Raw genomic sequence first — 20,731 nt, forward strand, 5'->3', positions numbered from 1 at the left:
TTTAATTAGTATCCAATCAGCTTTTCTAACTTCTTAATCCTCACTGTATATCTGGCGTCATTACCGGTGTGCCATTTGGTATTCTTTCTGTACACCTGGCTTCATCTAATTATATACCTTTTATAGCATGTAATGTACATAGAGGTTATCTGTTGGCCTACCTGTTGTTATTGTTAATCTGCTGCTTATCAATATAAAATATCATTTATATGTATGACTTGGTTGTAGTTTCTCTCTCTATATATACCCATAATTACTTGGTTGTAATCCCACTAGCTTGATAACATATGCAATAAACCTGAAGTTGTTATCCGATTTGTTTTCTGATTTACCCACCAACTTCCTAAATGCCAATCAAAACAGTTGTTACTAGCTATTGATTTAAAGTTTCTAATTAACCGTGTCGTGCTATAAAGTAGCGAATGTAAGGCCATGAGTAGATGATGCACCTGTGACCGTTTAGATGTATAAGATAAGACACTGACTTTTATTCTGTCTTCTGCATACATACCATTGCTGGTTCTCGCGCCATTTGCGCAGCCAGGGCCCTAAACTAGTTCCACTGCTTAGGGATTTAGCTTACGTAGACAGGAACCCAGTCTGTTCATAAATATCAAAATTGCGGAATTGGTCTTAAACGGTTTCCACTCCAACTTAAAAGTTGGTACATGATTGGAAATGACGATATTAACGAGAGGTTGTAGGATAAGGTGAAAATCTTAAATAGATATCTCAACCAACAATAGATATCTTCATATTTACCTTTTATACACATGGATATGGATTATGATATTTGGACCAATGACATTAATTTTTTACAGGATGTTAAATATATTCGCCACGCAATTACCTCCCTTTGAGAATACTACAAGATGGCGGTAAAAACAAACCAGATATTAGAACTTGTCATTTCGTCCTGATGTTATCACAAAATTAGCAACCAACAATGAGTCTATCGACACAACAAGGAGATGATGACAACCAGAACATTCTTGTCGCAAAAGTTGACAATGCCAGGAATGTTTCCAGTATACTGAAAGCGATAAACTTCAAAGAAGTATGTCAGAAACGAGAAGTGATAGTTATTGACCTGCTATATTCAGTGCTAAGTATTAGGATCTAAATATTGATGTTTGAATGGTTTTATGTCACATATATTTGACTCAGGTCTCATTGAAAATTCCTTTCTTGGCAACTGCCTCTGTAGCGGAGTGGATAGAGCATCTTATGTCCGCTCACCTCAACCCAAATGGAAATTAAACATTTCCTAATTGATGTTAATGTAGGCTTGGATCAAGGTGCATGGTATTTCACTGATGAGAAGACAAAAGGGGAAGAGGCTTAAATGCTTCATTTTATTGGAATGTTAATATGTTAATGTACCTCTGATATTAAGAAAATAAGAACTTTATGAAAATCCCCATTCTGAAAAGATTGTTCTTTGCTCACAAAATGTATTTCTTAATTATCCTACTTTCCTAGAAAAATCCCTTATTTTGTCCATCAAACATATACTGTGTTTGCAGGAAGTTGTCTAGGCCTGGTCAGAGGCCAATATACAGCTCCAAGTCTGCAGCAAATGTCATTAACAATTCCCCAAGTAGAATTAAAAGTTTCCCAATTCCTGTTAATATGTAGCCTGCAACCTTGGGGTATCGCAGTACTTGTTATGTACGCTAAATGAAAATGCACTCACTAACCTTTATGATTATTCGTGTTCTCAATATCAGATGTCATTTATTTTATCTAACAATGCACATTTTACTGATAAAAGTTCATTATTTACATTAGTAGTGCCGACTAAAACCCGGGCCTCGCGCTCAGTTTGAGAACTCCATCATATCGCGGAACAGTGAAAAGTTGTGTATGGAGGTCTGAATTGGACAAAAAACAGGACATAATTCTACCAACCACTAAGTATGACGATGCCAGACTTCAGTGATTCGTCCAGACAAGTGCAAAGACAACACAAGTAAAATTCTGAATCTGTTATCAGTAGGTATTCAATGCATATTTACCGAAAAGTAAGAAAAAAATATTTTAAAAAATCAACAACAAAATATCAGAAATCATATTTTAATAGGGCTGCAATGATACAGGAAGGTCAAGATACGATGGGCATCTCGATATTCTGGTCACGATACGATACGTATCTCGATACGCAATGATAAAAAAAACAAGACTTAAAGGGGCACTGATCTAACGCCATTCCCCGGACTGGTTGTTGCCTTTGTTATTGTTTTTTCCCCCGTGAGTACCCGGATGATACGCAACGCAACTGAGCGTGACCAGAGACTGGGCTACCGTCTGCAAGGACAGCTAAATAAACTTGGAGGCTGGAGGCAATATTTGTTTTACGCATTTTTGAATAAACACTGATTGGTTAAATGTGATCTATAAAGATTCGACAAAGGGCGCATGTTAATTAATTTCTTCAGCCTAAACAAACAGACAAAAAGAACGGCGGAGCTCATCGGAAGTCGTCATTTGGAAATACCCCAGATGGTTATAGTTTAATACTAAAAAAAAGTATCCATGCAGTGAAAGCATTTTCGGATTTCGGATTGCGTCGATAATACGATTTCTACTACCTTGTTGTCATTCACGTTTTCTCGTATAACCCTACACTTGTGTATTTGTCGTCATTCACTTGATGCTCAGTTAATGAATTTATTACAGGTACAATTAGTGGTAGCACCACTTACATTACCTGACAAAGGTTCTCATTTGGCATTTATTGTGTCTGGGGTAATTATTCAATCTAAATCCAGGTTTGAAGTGAGGTGAAATGCGCGTTATGTAATATGCACGTGGCAGCCCAGCAAGAGATGAATGATCAGTTGATTTACTTTTTTAGGTAAATCAACGGATCGTTCCTAGTCATCAAAGGATTAACAGAAAATACGTTGATTGATTAATCACTGTTATCTTGCACAGTGGATATGTCAAAAGTGAGTGTTTACATGTCTAGGTTTACTAAAACAAAGGGAATACACTCATATCATGGCGTGAAGTGCCGATGTATAAACAACATACTTTGTTCAAAGGGTTAACTGATAATACGTTGATTGGTTGCTCATTGTTATCAAACTCAATGGATTTTTTAGGAACCGTGGACGTAATGAAAATAGTTGTCACGTGGCCTTTCTCAGCCAACCCTTGAGACTTGACACCTATGTGAAACACCTGAAACAATCCAAGTGATCAGTTGAGAAACGAACACTGGTTATAATATCCCGAAACGATATATATCTTTTAGAATATTTGATAGTTACAGAGACACGTGACATCGAATAAGTTATTTTGTATAGCTGCAGATGAGTGGGACATTATTCCTTTGTGTGGATATTCACGGATACATTCCTCGAACAAGGAAGCTGCCTATTTATACACATAAATTTGGTAAGTTGTAATTATGGTATTTGCATTTTGTTTTCCTTCATTTGAACCGATTCGTTCTTGTTTCTCTACGTCTTGGTTGGGAAATTCTTCAATGCGCGATAGACGTTGTTGTCACAGGTCTTTTCCTTTGTAAGCGTGTATAGATTACCGTCAATTTGTAAAATGTGATTCTCTCAGGCTATTTATAAAATGTGTAAATATTTCAGTCATTTTGACTAAAAAATCTGTCCAGATTGATTAAGACGATCAAAAGGGCCTACCAACATCACAACAGATTATTATGTAGGATCAGAAGCCAAACAACATAGAAATGTACTTTTCAACGTAACATTTTCAGTTTCTTGGTGATGACATTAAACATCAAAATGTTTGGAATTCGTTATCATAATAATACAGATGGAAATGTTTTTCAGTCACTTTGTAAAATAACTGAATATTTATACGTTTAATAAATATGTTACACATTTTGACAGTAAAAAAATATACACACTATAAAAAAGCAATGCTCACATGAAATATTTACTTTGTGTTGCAAGTCAAAATAGTGTAAACGAAAATCGCAAAATTACAAAGCAAGTGACTTATCAAAACTTCGTCACCATTACCGATGCTACCCACAAAGATACCTACATTTCCTTATTATCTCGAAAACTGTATTTCATTTTGTTGATCAATGTGACCATACGCTCTTATTACTACCGGTATCCATAAAAGTGACTAATGCGCTTACGAATGGCGCAACAGAGGTCGCGAGCTAGTCTAGATTTCTGCTCTACATCCGGGTACTCACTGGGAAAAAACAATAACAAAGGCAACAACCAGTCCCGGGGAATTGCGTTAGATCAGTGCCCCTTTAAGCATGTCAAGATTGAACCTTTCATGATTTAGGAACAGTCAAAATTATTTTATAATAACAAGACTACTGAAGTTGTTAAGCTTCAAAGTGGAACTTTCCCTAACTTTCCTTCAAAACAATTCAAAGTTCAAACACCAGAAAATGATTCATGTACTTCACCAGTGATACAACTTCAAAGAATTTTGATGCAGTGGTCAAAGAAGTTGTATGTGAAATTATTGTTTTATCAGGAATAATATATTCCAATATCGTGTTACTTTAGTTGCAGCTTTTACTATATATATATTTCAAGTTATCAGAACCACAAGCATAGCATTTTGGCACTGGTGATTGCTGTTGCAGGATATTTTTACGTATGGAACAATTTGACTAGACGCCGCAGGGACTTCTTGCGCAACATGTGTGTATGTGAAAACGTTATGTTGACATATATTAGCCAAATTGCCACAAATATGACTTTTAACGAGTCAAAGTATGGCATTTTTAATATATGTATCCATTCTCTAGCAAATAAAGTTTGTTTCAATGCGTCAAATGCGGTAATCTGCCTGTGGTTGCTGTATCTCTTCACACACGATTTCACCTAACTTAATGAAAAAAATATTAAATGAAATTTTGAATAAAATTAATAAAATATATTACAAACACAAGTCCAGATATACAATGAACACGTTTTAATATCAAGATAGTATACTAGTATAGCTTACTTCAGTTCAGTTTGCTGACTGGTATTTCCGCTGTTATGTGCTTGCGGTGATCAGCTGATAATGTTTTTTTGAGATGGGGGAAAAACATCTGTCAGTGTAAAACCTGAGCTTATTAAAAATGTAAGTACATTACGCTTTAACCAAGTTAGCGGTTTATTGAAAGGCGCGATAGCGAGGAAACGCTGAGATTTGCGTTCAATATCATGGCGTATCGATAAATGGGCCCACGTCTATCGTATATCGTATCGTGGGTCAGGTATTGCGATGCATCGGAATATTGGTGTATGATTTCACCCTTATATTTTAAGATATTTGTTTAAAAAATTGGATGACAACAATTTGTAAAAAAAATGGATATATGTTAAAAGTTAACAATAAAGATATAAAAAAACTTCTAGTATGCGAAACGTATGTATTTATAATTTGGCTACTAGTGAAGAACGTATTTCTAAGTATGGCATTGTGGCCCTTATGATCTTCTTATAGATTCTGGGCATAGAGCGGGAAAAATGCACAGACTACGTAACTTCAATTATCTTATTAGTCGCCATGAATATGCAGATGATCTTGTACAGGTTGATAGGGAAGTTTACTTTGGAAACTGTGTGTTATATCATTGTCCATTGATAGATGGGGGTCAGGCAATATTTAAAAGATGCCAGAAGTAAGTATCAACTCGTTAATATATCCTACATTAAAGCAGACGGAACATTCCAAGGAAATTGAAATTGTTTACGAAACGAGCACTTCCTGGTTACTGTTTTACATTATTAGATAGCCGCTAAGAGTTGTGTCCCTCGTAAACTACCGGAAATCACAAATGTCGCGATGCCATGAATGCCGCGGTTCCACGGGGTCCGAGTATATAACTAATAACTAATTTTGGGGTTTTGTAGAAATAACCTGTATTTTACTGATAAGGGGACCAATAAATAAGAAGAGATTTTAATGCTTAATTTTGAATGCAGTCTCAAAATGTATTGTTAAAACTGGCCTATGTCTGAATTTAAGGAAATAAGAACTTTAAGAAATCCCAATTTTGAACAAAATAACACATGTTTTTTTCATGTTGGCCTGCCAGAAGCACTTAGTTTAGAAATCTGGATAAATCTCTGGTTTGTTTCAGACAGCCACCGTGTTTGCCAGTCCTATGGGTCTGAAGGTGACAGTGGAAGATGCGAAGTGTGTTCAAGCCAATGCATTCATACAAGAGGCAATCTTCCATGAATTCGCCATCAAAGAAGATCAAATTACATTCAAGATAAATTTGACAGTATTATTAGTAAGTATAAAATATTCAACTTGAATTTACCCTTACATCCAACTAAGTATAACCATAATGATGGAATTTTACAGAAATAGAAAGTTATAAAAAACGTTTGCTTGGACAGAATGATTCATTCATCATCATGTTTTTAACAATGGCCTGATGTGCAAAAGTCATGTTGAAACTATAACATGTATAAAACTGTCAATGTGTCCTTCAAGTAATTTGTTAATATGCTCAAAGGCAAAAGTTATACAAACACAATACAAACAAACAAATAGAATCCATCAAAAGTTTGATTGCCATGGATGGAGTAAACGTTTGAAACAAAACATTGCCAGGCTGCAATGAGGACCCACAGACTTTCGAAGCTGCAGGCCCTGACTAAACACTTCAGGTTGTCATTTTAAAAAATTGAAGCTTATTGTGAAAAGTAAATAGATATGTAAATTTATAGCAGGCGATTAGGACTGTGGGGACGGCCTCCATGGTCTTATAAATACTGTAGAGTGAGGGGAAGGTCCGGGGTTTGATTCCTGGCCACATCATACCAAAAGACATTAAAAGAATGTACTTGTTGTTACCCTGTCTGGTGCTCGGCATTAAGGGCCTAAAACAAGGACTGGTCGGCTTGGAGTCAGTATTCTGTGTCTGAGTGGGGTATTCATGCATGCATGCATGTCGCTATGTAAGTGCAATAATCTTGGACACGACGTTAAACTCCATTTCACCTCATCCGACCAATCAAAGCGTGGCTTACCAGATCATGAAAGTGACAGTCGGAATGTGTTTTCTAATCATGCAACCTCGAAAACGTTAACACGGTGTATTCCGAACAACAGTTACGGCCTGTATTGTCTATCTCTCACGTCCGTGGGATAAACATTTGAACGGAGGAGGCGTTGCACAGTATGTGGGATGCCCTGGCATACACTCTCAACCATATATTAGACATTCAGGAATGTTTGTTTGTTCAGTTTTCAAAAGTTTAATCGAGAACTGTGTATACATATTTTTCAAGCGTAGTCTGTAATGGTATTCACCAGGTTGAAACGAGTGCCGTAAAGCTCAAGAAAGCTGCTTTCTAATTGTCCGATGTCGACTTCTTGTTAGTCAGTGGTCGGTCAAAATTCGCAAATGGGATGTAATGGGATGTGAGCTAGCACTATAAATCGGCATCAGTCCGGACTAGTACAAGCAGCCACACCAATACACACACACGTACATGCACGTCGCTATATAAGTGCAATAATCTTGGACGCGACGTTAAACCCAATTTCACCTCACCTTATACGTAAACAATATACATGTCGCAGTGACATTTGCCTTTGAGTATACATCAACAAACTAAAGTTGACAGAATGTACGGCATTTAGACTAACGATGCTAATTATAGTTAGCCATATGTTTTGCCCGGAAAACTGTACAGTATACAATTTTATACTGCAGTTTGTGGACAAAAAAAGCTTTACCACACCACAGCAACAATAAACAAAATTACTGTTACTGTTTTGTTGCTAACCCTAACAAAAGTGTACATCATCAATTCATGTTAGATTCTGGTTTGGAAATTGACAAAAAGGTCTTTCAGCTTTTCTGTGCACAGCTGAATGTATCAATTAAATGGTTTTGAAATTACCATTGCCAAAATTCATCTTCCAAAAATGCTGTTAGGAAATCTAAATCTAAATTTTGTCAAAGTGTGCTTGATGGTAATGCATTCCAGTGTCTGCCAAACTACTCAGCCATTAGAGTCTACCATTGTCTACTAGCCTGAAATTGTCTCTTGGCATCATGTTCAGTGTATTTTGTTTGTAACTTTAATATATTAACATGGGACTTGTGGCTAGGGTTACAGACTGGCCTCCATTGTTGGATTACGGGACCCGACTACCATGGGTATAATGATGAGTTGAGATGACCCTGAATGTTGTGTTGTCCTAATCCTTGAATGTAATATATTATGTTTGTTTTCCAAGGAATGTCTGACCATATTTGGCAGCAGTAATATCCCCGGGGTGACGACCAGCCTGAAGATGTGTTACGCTGGCTATGGCTGTCCCCTTGTGCTCATGTGAGTGTGATGTTTGTTTGTTTGTTTGTTTGTTGTCTAACGCTGCACTCAGCAATATTCCAGCTATATGATGGCAGTCTGTAAATAATAATGTCTGACCACCCAATCCCATTAGTCACCTCTTACGACAAACATTGGTTGCTGAAGACCAATTCTAACCCACATCTTCATGGGTGGGATGTGAGTGTGATATCTGTTTGATGTGAGTTTATTATGACATCACACAATAACGTCAGATTGATCGCCCACAAGACAGGCAATCACTTTGTCGCCTTGGCCTGGGGCATTTGCGCTCTACCCTTCAACCAGTAAACATCATCTTTATTCTTAAATCATGATAAATGCCTATCTTCTGTGGTTTATTGGAGTGCTCTCATACATAACAGAACAAACATATGATAACAAAGTCATCTCAAGTCACAGACTGAGATACTCATACTGAGATTTTTATTCAAAGTTTGAAAAATCAGTCTGAATCAATCATTTTACCCATACATATGTATCTCATCATGTCAGAAATAAAAAAAATGGCAAGTGTAGGAAAGCTAGTTCTTATAATCTTCATGCCAATAATTCAAGGTGTTCCTCAACTTTTAGCATTCAAGTGGGCAAAAAAGGGCGTTTGTCCATCTGTGACCTTTGGTGCTATAAGCAAGCTCCTGGGAGTAACAAGAGCGAAAGAAACTAACTGTTTTAATCCACTAGTCCTTATGATGACAACATATAGCAAAACCCTTAATAATGGCAAATGTCTGCTAGTCCTTATGTTGCCTAAGCTATTGGGCAGTTTGGCACGGACTTCAGGACTAGTGCCAATTTGTATTGCTGAACAACTGTGGTTATACTACTATCATGTGTGTTGCGTGATTTTATTATTATCATTATGATGTCTGATTGTGTATATTATATTGGATGTTCCCAGCCTGGAGGAGGAGGGGGTTCTGACCGACTGCAGCATCAAGACCCTGGAGCCGGATGAAGTCCTGGACTTTGATTTCTGTAGTACAAATGTCATCAACAAGATCATTATGAAGGTACGTAGTGTTAGCCTCACTCCTAGCAGCGACTAATGGTGGTCTGGGTTCAAGCTTTCTCTCCTCATGCCTAACGGGGAGATTCCTGACAGAGGTACCAGATGTGAAGCTCATTCAGCCACGAGATATTGCTGGGATATTGCTAAAGGCAGTGTGTAACTTTATTCACTCCCTCTGCTACCTGAATAATCACAGGGCTTGATTTAGCTATATATGACATGAACAAGTGCAACCTATTATTAAAAAATGCATCCTTATGCTTATATCTACATGCACCAAGTGCATGTCAACACATTTCAAATTTGTGTCAACCCTTACTTAAAAGGGTCTTTGAAAACATTCAATACCTCTAAGCTTTATGTAACACACTACAGTAAACTACGGTTATAACGAACACGCTTATAACGAACTGACGGATATAACGAACTTACTATCCCGACTATTTGCTGTAGTTATGCTGTATATATGCTTATAACGAACTAAGGTTATAACAAACTAAAAAAAGTTGTCCCTTTGAGTTCGTTATAACCGTAGTTTACTGTACATAAATAATCCCTGTTTTATGTATAATTTATCATACCTTCTGGAGCTTGACGACAAACCGTGGTACTTCAAGATTATTTGCACATTTCAATTTGGTAAATTTACCTGGTTGTGTCTGGTGCAACTAGATTTCCATGTCAACAGGCACCTGGTGAACATTAAGTTAAGTGTCCTTAGATCGAGCCCTGTATCATGGAACTTGATGTTTGTATCTATCTCCATGAATCCTACCATGTCAAAGGTCAGTGGCAAGTCAAGGTCATTTGGTTGAGGTTATTATGAAAGGTGGTAGAATTGGCCAGCCTAAGGTCAACAGTTGTATGATCCAAAACAAGTGGATGATAAACATTATTCCATCAGTAGGTCATTGACACTCAGTGAGTAAGACCTTGTTTTCTTTTGCTTGGTTTTCACATCTGCTGACCTTGGAAATCGAAAATTCAGAAATATATAAAATCAGAATGACTAGGTTTTCTTATGCTGCTGATGGTAAAGATCCGTTTGCCAATAAGATTAACCCAAGGGATATTTTATAACTAAAACAGAATTATTTACTACCCCCAACCAAATTTTTCACTATCAAAATCTGCAAACCAAACTGAAAAAGCTCTGGCCTTACTGGATATGTTTTGGGTTACAAGTACAAGGTCACATTCAAGGTTATAACATTATCAGTGTTTTACATAGACATGTTTTCCTTTAGCTTACTGGTAGCATTTTGTCCTGAGTTTAAGGGTCAAAAGATCAAGGTTACAGTGAATGTCAACATTCCATTGTCCTTGCAGTCGGAGTGTGTGAAGGAGGTTTTCAGTGAGCTGGACATGAGCAGCGATGTATTACAGATCCTTATGTCACCAGACCAGCCATACTTTCAGCTGTCGACCTTCGGCAATGCTGGCAGTACTCACGTGAGTTCTTCAAGATTTAAATGAAGATGTATTTATCTATTTACCTTGCATGCATGAATTCCAAGGGGGAAACAGGTGCCTGAAGTCCGATGCTGGTTCAAGTGCAGATACAGCTTATGAGGTGTAGGAAAAGTGAGTGAGGTGATCTCAGGTGAAATGGGGTCTAACGTCATGTTCAATATTATTTCACTTATTTAGTTACTTGCATTTATCTGTGAGTGTGTGACTGCTTGTACTAGTCTGGACTTTAGAATGCTAGCCCATTGAGATATCACTGGATATAATTGATGATTTTAACACGGTTGATAGCAACAAATTCTTTTTGGTAGGACCTCATGGAATGTTGAGAATTTAACACAAAACCAGTACAGCTAAATATCATATGTTTCATGACTCAAATATTGATACATTTCAATATGTGACCTGGTCTTATTTGTGACACCACTAGATATCATTCATTTTTGTAAGCTGATGTTTCATTTTCAGTCAGCCTTTCCCAAAGACTCAGACATGGTTGAATCCTTCCAGTGTCAGCAAACTCAAACCAACAGGTGAGATCTGGTCATGTTGTGTGTAGATTCATGATGGTACATAATTATTGCTGTAGCACCAAAAAAAGCAGGGAACAGGTGGCCCAGTCTTAGGTGTTGCAATTTGCTGTGCTGCATGCCAAAACCTATGATCATGGGTTCGAATCCGGTTTACTCAGATTATGTTTCAAGGTGTGTCAGCACCCATCTTCCTGAAGCAAGGGAGTTAACTGACTGTAACTTAGTGTAAGAGTCAGGTTTCCACCCTTGCCAAACTGGGCTGGAATTTCTTGGCTCGATCATAGCACCATGATTCGCTATTACGAGTTATGTCCCTTCTACTGATCAGATTCCACCTCTCAAATCACTTGCATTTGTTGAAAATGTCTGTTGACTCAGAGTTGACGGTACATATGTTTCGCTAATCCTGCGATCGTCCGAAATCTGTGCGGCAGTTTACAATATAGATGTCGATTTTGTCAATTTTGTTACACGATTTTGATTGGACTATGCATTGTCCAAAATATAAACTGGGGTTATATAGTCAGTTAACTCCCTTGCCTTGGGAAGATGGTCAGCACCATACCCTTGCTTGTGGGTTTCACCAAAGAGGTAAACGTTTAAGACTTGCATCACTTCGGGCTTTCCTCCCACATTAAGCTGATACGGTGTGATATAACTTGAATACTGTTAAGAAAGGCATTAGACCTAACTCACTCAAGAATGTACTTATTTTTTGGCAATCTCTAATCCCTAGAATGAACTTCCCACAGGCAGTGTTACACTAGGACTGTGATCACAGGTGTCTGTATCATTTCAAGACACACCATGTACTGCATCTCTTTCTACAGAGGTGATTTGCTATTTCTGTCCTCAAGTTTTAGATATGCACTGAATTTAAATTCAGTGTCAGTTCTAATAAGTACAGGCATTGGTAACTATCAGCATGACAGGCTATCATTCAAGGTGATTTTGTTCTTCATGAGGTTTCTGTGGTAATATTCTTTATCACCATATTGACAGACGTAAGACCCTTTTCACTGATTTTGTTTGTTTGTTTGTTGTTTAATGCCGCACTCAGCAATATTCGAACTATATGACGGCGGTCTGTAAATAATCCAGTCTGGACCAGATTGACATCATGAGCATCGATCCACGCAATGAACAATAACATGCATCAACCAAGTCAGAGAGCCTGACCACTCGATCCCGTTAGTCGCCTCTTACGACAAGCATAGTCACCCTTTATGGCAAGCATGGGTTGCTGAAGACCTATTCTACCCCGGATCTTCACGGGTCTCATTTCAAAGAAGAAAATATATCATTCCATAACAAAACCAAGGTCTAGAACCTGCTCATTGCAATGTTGATATTCTGTGACTGTGACTGCATCAAGAGTCCTACTGCACATTCAGGATCATATTTCACCTCACCTACATCCAAGTTTTTAAAATATGTTAGGTGGGAGATATTTGATATTCTATATAAACAAACTACTCAGGGAATCTGTGTGTATTAACTGTGGATGGATTTTATTCCTATGAACATCTTCCCAAGGCCAGGGCGTTAACTGACTTATTGATAATCAAGATATATTTCTTGACGGATCTTACCTTGTGAGGTGTGTTAAATCACATGAGCACCTTGATTAAAAACATGAAAAGATTTACTAAATATCTATCAACACCCAGTTCGCCGTACTCATGCTTTGCAAATCCTGCAGTTGACTGAAATCTGTTCATTGAAATCCATGTTTTCGAACTGGATGTCTAGTTCATCACACAATGTTGATTGGACTATGCATAAACTCGTTAATCCAGCCAAAATGTAGCTCAAGAATTCCAGCCTAGTTCGGCAAGGGTGGAAACTGGACTTTTATAGTCAGTTAACTCTCTTTCCTCAAGAAGGTAGGTTGGACTATGTTTCATTGTTGCAGGTATAAGTTAGCCCTGCTGAAGCCGACAGTGAAAGCTCTGGCTCAGTCAACTCGAGTGTCCATCAGAACGGACAACAGGGGCTTCCTGTCACTACAGTACATGATCAAGAATGAGGACAACCAAGTCTGCTTTGTAGAATTTTATGTGAGTTTAATGATTTGAAATTTGACTTTGGCATGTTTTCAACAGACTACCTCTTTTCATTATTGCCTGAAAGTAAATGTGACCAAGTGCTCTACGACAATTTGCAGTGCAGAGTTGCATCCCTTTGGCATGCCCGGATCTGCCCACGTGTTCCAGTCCAACAAATTGAATATGATTCTTACTGTGCCAGCACGATACCCATGTGCATTGGCAAATGTTTATTATGTTGCTTAGAACTTCCCCTCACTCTCTCCCCCCCCCTTAAGTACCCAGCAATCTTTGGTTGTTGTAAGAGATGACTCAGTGAATCAGATAGACTTGGTAGATTGCTTGGCATCATATCTGTAGAAACTGCTTATGATTTCAATCACTGGTTTGTCTGGTTATGAATAGATTAATTGCAGGCTGCAATATAGCTGGAATATTGCTGAATGCAGCATTAACCAACACTCATTCACTCACATAGCTAGCTGCTGACCCGTGAAGATCCGTGGTAGCTTGTCATAAGTGGTCAGACTCAGACTTGGTTGATGCATGTTATCGTATTCCAATTGCGGGGATCGATGCTCATGATGTCAATCACTTGATTGTCTGGTCCAGACTCGATTATTTACAGACCGCTATCACACAGCTGGAATATTGCTAAGTGCGGCATTAAACAACAAACAAACAAAGCATAGCTGCTAGTGTTTTCATTAATGTTGACATTTGCAGACAAGCATGTGGATAGTTGAAGGTTGAAGCTGCTTCTGGGGCTCAATGTGGAACCTATCGTATACTTACATTAGTTGGTAACATCTTGTCTTCATTGCAGTGTGCCCCAGATGAAGAAATGGATGAGCCTGATCACTGATGCAGGAGTCTACCATGTATATGTGTGGTCAACAGATGTGCTGGTTCTTAAATATGAATGAGTGACCATGATGACCTTACGGACACTTGGAAAATTGTTGACAGCAGTGTTGAAGACGGAGGCAGATGTTTGCATGGTCAGAGACTTCCCAATACAATCTTAGTTCTGAAAGTGTCGTATTCCCATAGCTTAACGTCAGCAGTGCCTGGGTCCATCAACTGGCAGTGTGGTCAAGGAGCATTAGAGACATTACATGGTTTGTTATTATGTGATACATTTGTACTTTTATTTTTCATAAAAAGTCATATATCAGATTTTGGTTTTGGTTTGATGTCTGCTTACAGAGTTTCCTGGCTGAAAACGTGTTGAATCAAAACAAGCTGGATTCCAAAGAAGGATGTTGTTTTGGTGGAAACATCTCAACATGACAAAGAAAATGTTGCATATTTTGGTCATTGTTTAAAAGTTTTAATTGTGACCTGTGTGGGTCACCTGACTATATGTTTTAAGGTCTGGATTGTATCAAAAAAGCAGGAAGTAGGTCAGTCTCATTAAAATCAGATCTTAGTTCTCACTACTGCTAAACAAAGATCTGAGGACATCCCATTATAAGTCATGTCTGCGCAAACTTTAACCGACCAATGAAAAGACAAACAAGACGTCAAAATTAGCCAGTCAGAAAACTGCTTCTCGAGCTATTAAGCTCTAGTTTCAAACTGGCGACTTCCATTCCTGACTAATCTATAACATATATTTTGACAAAGTTCACAATTGCAAATTTAAAAACTGATCAAAAGAATATTCTGGAATGCCTAACAGATGGCCAAGATTGAATGGCAGTACTTCCCACAGGCTGAGAAGCGAGAGATGGGCAATGATTTTGAGGGAATCAGTCGTACTGCCCATAACTGTCATTTGGAAGACCCACGTTAACAACCTCTTCAAGGTTGTATGATTAGAACACATTACCGACTGTCATTTTCCCAGTCTCGTAAGCGACACTCTGATTGGTCGGATGAAAGGTCATTCTGATTATTCTGAGTATTAGGATTAGATTTTTGTTTAGCTTTAGCGAGAACTAAGATCTGATTTTAATTAGATTGGAATAAGCTTACAGTACGTGGATGTATTGGAGAATATGAAACAAGAAAGGAGTTTGCATCATATGCAGAAATGGAACCGACTCAGTAGTGGATAGATTGTCTGTCGGTAGAGCAGAAAGTCATAGATCCATCCCCTGGCTGCCTCACACCAAAAATACCTCAACAGATGGTACTTCTACAAACACAGGGTTCAGTGAACAAAGACACAGAGCTTATGAGCACTTTTGGTCGAATCACCTTGACCCTTAATCTCAGGCATTGAATGATTATAGCTGACTGGAAAATGGTTTGATTTTTCATGAACATGGTGAATTAATCCAAACTCTCTGAAATTTGAGCTCTTTCAAAATGTGACCTCCAGTGCTCTTGCCTTCATACCGAAGGTCACCCACAATGACCACAGTTGGTCACCCAAGAGATACCGATACTAAGTTTCATCTGCTGACACTCAAATATACTCAGCTATGATTTACACTTTCATGGACTTGTTCATAGAGAGGGACCTAAACTTTCCATGTCATTTAGTCATATGTCAAAACCAAAGAATCCTGTGTATACAAGGCATATCAGGTTTAAAGTCTTTAACATGGGTCATCAAGGTGCTTGAGAAAAACCTTGAGGAGCTTGTCCATCCGCTCCAATACGTCAGTTCTACGCCAGACCTGTTCTAACCGGGATCCCAGCAAGACAACAGAGAGAGTACAGATCAACCCCACTCAGATTCATAACAGTTGGTTTATCTCCTTCACACAATCACAAATTAAACCCAAACTCTATGGTAACAGCAGCAACAACGAGTGATTTGACGTCAGTAGGTTGAATTGCCAAATTCAGGGATCCACAAAAAATGCTTTCAATCTACATACATTTACATTCTTGATAATATTGTCAAATCAGTTTTTATCACATTGTCCCATCCGCTTCTAGAAGACGCATGGCGGTGGGGTAGCCTAGTGGTTGAAGCATTCGCTCGTCACGCCCAAGACCCGGGTTCGATTCCCCACATGGGTACATGTGAAACCCATTTCTGGTGTCCCCCGCCGGATATTGCTGGAATTTTGCCAAAAACAGCGTAACACCCAATCTCAATCAAATCAGATCTTAGTTTTTGCTAGCGGTAGCAAGAACTAAGATCTGATTTTAATGAGATTACCACACTGACTAGATTTTGATGCACTGCGTCGTTACTGTATTACCTTGTCTGACGTACATTTGAACCACTCGACAACCTCCATCACTTACTCACTCTACAAAACGCAATAACACAACATAGCGCAGATATCCTCGAAGTACAATTCAAAGTATTCTTTTTCAACTGTCATTCATTTAGTTCTAAAGCACACCCAACTATAACAATGGTCTCTAAAATATTTAATTTTGACAGAATCAAGTAACTCCATTTAAATTGAAAAGGAGCCCCCAGTGAGAAGGGAGGTTCATATCCTAAGGAAACTAGACTTGCTTCATTTAGGGTGTTTGCATTACAGAAAGAACTTAGGGAAGGGGAAATTACCCGAACAGTCTAATAGGCATTCTGCTAGTAACTTTTTATACACAAAGCATATTTCTAAAAGTCCTCCTTAAATGCAACACAGAAGGTGGTTAATACTCTTGAAACAAGGGGGCACGGGTGGTTCAGTCGTCTAAGGCGCCACGATTCGTTGTGCAGAGTTGCGTCCCTTGGACACGCCAGAAACCTGAGTGTGGGTTCGAATCACGGTTCGCCCCGATTATGTTTCTAGGTTTGTCGTGCATACCCGTGCTCGTGGGTTTCACCGAAGTGGCAAACGTCTGAGACCTGCTTCACTTCGGACTCTCCTTCCACATTAAGCTGACACGCCCTGATAGTACTGGAATACTAGCTGTTGAAAGCGGCGTTAAACCCAACTCACTCACTCACTTGAAACAAAGTCTAGTTCTCACAATGTTAAGGTATAAAATAGGTGATTTAACTTTTCTTAAGTGAACTACATTAGTTTGACCTTCACTTTTACAGCCTCTCAGGTCGAGTGATAAATAGCTTACTGAGGAGTGTATGTACAGTGTAGTCCACAACGACCGTTTCGGTTATTTTTGTTGCAGTGTTCCAAAGAATTTTAACATCATAACTTGTACATATAAACCTGTCTTCGGTCACTCTTAAGGTCGGTTCGTTCCCCACATGGGTACTATGTGTGAAGCTCATTTCTTGTGTCCCCCGCCGTGATGTTGGTGGAATATTGCTAAAAGCGGCTTAAATCACACTGACTAGATTTTGAAGCACTGCGTCGTCAATATATTATCTTTCTGACAAACAATTTAACCACCCGAGGGGGCGCGGGTGGCCCAGTCGTCTAAGGCGCCGCGAGTTGTGTTCGTTGGGCACGCCAGAAACCTATGAGTGTGGGTTCGAATCCCGGTTCGCCCCAATTATGTTTCTAGGTTTGTCAGCACCATACCCGTGCTCGTGGGTTTCACCGAAGTGGTAAACGTCTGAGACCTGCTTCACTTCGGGCTTTCCTCTCACATTAAGATGACATGCCGTGATAGAACTGAAGTAATGTTAGAAGTGGCGTTAAATCCAACTCACTCACTCACTTTAACCACCCGACAACATGACTGGGATCCTAGCTTGCGTAGAGCAGGAATGGAAAACCAGTCAAGCTCTAACGTCACATGATACTATGACAGTCTCGCGAGATTTATGACGTCGCCATGACGACAGTTTCGCTACGATCGCCATTGTTGTAATTATCATATTGCTATCATCTGGCTATTATTTTGCTGTTGTTTACCTCGTGTTTTGCTTTGTAAACACTATGAGCTGCTACGCCCAAGGTATGTCATTACTTCTGAATTAGTTCGTCTTTGTTTTCTCTCTTTTATGACATATGAATTGAATGTAATCTTTGTAGCCTTTGGAAAAGAAGAAACTTCCAGAACACACTGTCATATAAGATGATCATTTTCACTTTATTTGAGACCGCCTTTTCAATCCTACCCTAAACCCATTCATATACAAATGTTTGTGTTTTCTTAATTTTATCTTTAAAATTTTAAATCTAAATAGAACTTACGCCGCTTGTGTCAGAGCTGATGTTGTCGGAGGCGAATGGTCCAGTGGTCCTTGATTATCCTGTTTCAAATTTTGGATTCGCTGATTAACTCTCTTGTTTGTTAGCCCAACTGTGCAACTTAACTTAAAACTCTTAGTGGTTCATTTGTCTGTCCAAAGTCGTAGGATATTGGGCTTTTAGTCTTGACAGTTGTATATGTACTTTACTAGGACCGTTTCAGTACCAGTTAACGTTAGCCAGCAGGCATGAGTCGGTTATTGGTAGCCCTACATATAGATATTGCTTACATGCTATTAATCTGAGAGGTAGTGTTGGTTTCCACGATTTTTTCTAGCAATTAGCCTGTTGAGTTTATCCTGTCTTGTTTATCCTTATTTAAGACTTTCTTTCCTTCTTACTCGACAGCTGTTGACCTCGTGATCAGGTTCCCCTTGAACTTTGACATCTGGGCCCCTCCTCGCCAAGTGGGTGTCTTAGGAATCAGTACTTTACTAGAGTTGTTGTAAAACTGAACTTGGGTCTTGTATTTCATGAGTGTATGGACTTGACCACACAATACATAACCAACACACATATACTGTTGACTTGCAAACTAATATATATGTGCAGTAATAACTACATACCTAAACTACTTAGGTTCTTCTAATTAGTAATGCTTAATCATTCCACTTCCAACATCTCCCCTCCCCTTTCTCTACTTTCATCTTCTGTCACTCTCTACATGTCCTTTTCCTCCCTGTCAGCATCGTCCTGGGAGATACATGACCATCCTTGACCCGCTGTCTGAGCTGCCCACCCCTCCCACCTCTCTCCCTGCCCCTCTCTCTATCCCTGCCATCCGTGATGCCCCTCACTTCGTCGATATCAACCTCGATGATGACGACACCCCGACCCAGTCCCCTGTTCCAGTCTTCCTGTCACGTGTGTCTGGATTCTTGAGGAGAGTGTTAGGTGTCAAGATGGACGCTTAAAAGTGGCATCTTGCTATCTCTTGGACGCTGTGTTATATAATAATTAATTGCCTTGAATCATGAATGCCATATATAATAGAATTTTGGCATACCTTTCAGACTTTCTTATACTTTTCGGACCTTTCGGACATTTTGTGCTTTTGGATTTAAAAAAAATGTACGATATTTGTATTATACGTTTTAACGTTTAAACACCTATATTTTGATTCACACATTTTGGCTCTTTCGGACAAGGTTTTAATTCAGGTTTACTTGATTAAATCGATAAGCATCCAGTATTAACTATTAAATATTGACTTGATTTTCCAGCTCCTTTGTTTTCAACTTTTGTTATATACAACACGACTTTATTTTCTTATCAGACAACTTGAAAAAGAAATAAGCAATGAGTTGCATGTGAAGAATAACGTTTATGATATCCTCCGTGGTTCGTTTGACTCGTCACAACAGATAGTTATGGAATCGAAGTAATTTCTTTGCATCTCTTTCATTATATTTGATGGAGCAAGGCCAACGTGCAAAATACAGTCTTCTATCATGGACTTGTACTAAAATATAAATTTGTGTATACAGTCTCTCAACTCTAGTTATGAAGATCGATTTAAAGTGACACATATTCAATCCCAGATAAGTTCCGCCCTAGTACCGCTAAATACTGCTTTTAATTAAAGTCAATGATTTAGCGACCATCCCTATTGGGCCTGCTTTTTATGTTGCATAACCGAGTGAGTGAGCAAGTTTGGTTTGTCAGCTTGATGTAAGGGGAAAGTCCAAAGTGACGAAGGTCGTAGATCATGGGTAGGGAAGGGTACTGACAAAACAAGGGTCAAGGCGAATCAAGATTCGAACCCACGATCACCGGGGTCCAGATACAGGTGAAGGACGCAATTGTCAAGTACCAAAGCATACCTTGGTCCTATGCCCTAAACTTCCTTGATCATGTCTTAGATGTCCATTGTAACTATTCAACTTGGACAGCATGTCTATCTGATATTAAGCTAGAGGCGCAATCATCGTCTACCGACAAATTAGTGAGTGGTCTACACACGGTTGTAGTCAAAAAGTGTTGTTTTACGCCGCTTTTAGCAATATTCCAGTAATATGACGGCGGAGGACACCTGAAATGGGCTTCACACATTGTACCCATGTCGGGTATCGAACCCGGATCTTCGGCGTGACGAGCGAGCGCTTTAACCACTAGGCTACTCGACCGCCCCCACACGGTTGTAGAACTATTCCGGCCAATATAACGACGATGGAGGCCAAGATACTGGCCGATACTGTAGTCTCTCTCTGAATACTAGTATTATGCATAAGTGTGTGACTGATTCAATGTTCTTCAGTAA

At 38.9% G+C, this 20,731-nt stretch overlaps 1 protein-coding gene across 2 annotated transcripts; it reads left to right on the forward strand.

Annotated features, from left to right (window-relative positions):
* Nucleotides 1-884: 884 nt before the first annotated feature.
* Nucleotides 885-14,495, forward strand: LOC139455650 (cell cycle checkpoint protein RAD1-like). 2 transcript variants are annotated; one of them, XM_071237205.1, is made up of 8 exons: nt 885-1,057; nt 6,092-6,247; nt 8,212-8,306; nt 9,229-9,340; nt 10,669-10,791; nt 11,278-11,342; nt 13,258-13,402; nt 14,217-14,495. In XM_071237205.1, the coding sequence occupies exons 1-8, from the start codon at nt 947-949 to the stop codon at nt 14,253-14,255; spliced, it is 846 nt and encodes a 281-aa protein (XP_071093306.1). In that variant the 5' UTR covers nt 885-946; the 3' UTR covers nt 14,256-14,495. The 2 variants fall into 2 exon arrangements, with proteins under 2 accessions (XP_071093306.1, XP_071093307.1); XM_071237206.1 differs by lacking the exon at nt 885-1,057 and adding an exon at nt 1,802-1,972.
* Nucleotides 14,496-20,731: the final 6,236 nt, after the last annotated feature.

This window comes from Haliotis cracherodii, unplaced genomic scaffold (genome assembly GCF_022045235.1).
Source record: "Haliotis cracherodii isolate W230 unplaced genomic scaffold, xgHalCrac1.p SCAF_11, whole genome shotgun sequence".
Classification (NCBI taxonomy): domain Eukaryota; kingdom Metazoa; phylum Mollusca; class Gastropoda; order Lepetellida; family Haliotidae; genus Haliotis; species Haliotis cracherodii.

What these genes read in the sequence shown, in the direction of transcription:
- LOC139455650 (XM_071237205.1), top strand. Translation starts at nt 947, where the DNA reads ATGAGTCTATCGACACAACAAGGAGATGATGACAACCAGAACATTCTT. An exon ending in TCAACAAGATCATTATGAAG is followed by an intron (nt 9,341 to 10,668) that starts GTACGTAGTGTT and finishes TTGTCCTTGCAG; the next exon opens with TCGGAGTGTGTGAAGGAGGT. An exon ending in CAGCAAACTCAAACCAACAG is followed by an intron (nt 11,343 to 13,257) that starts GTGAGATCTGGT and finishes TCATTGTTGCAG; the next exon opens with GTATAAGTTAGCCCTGCTGA.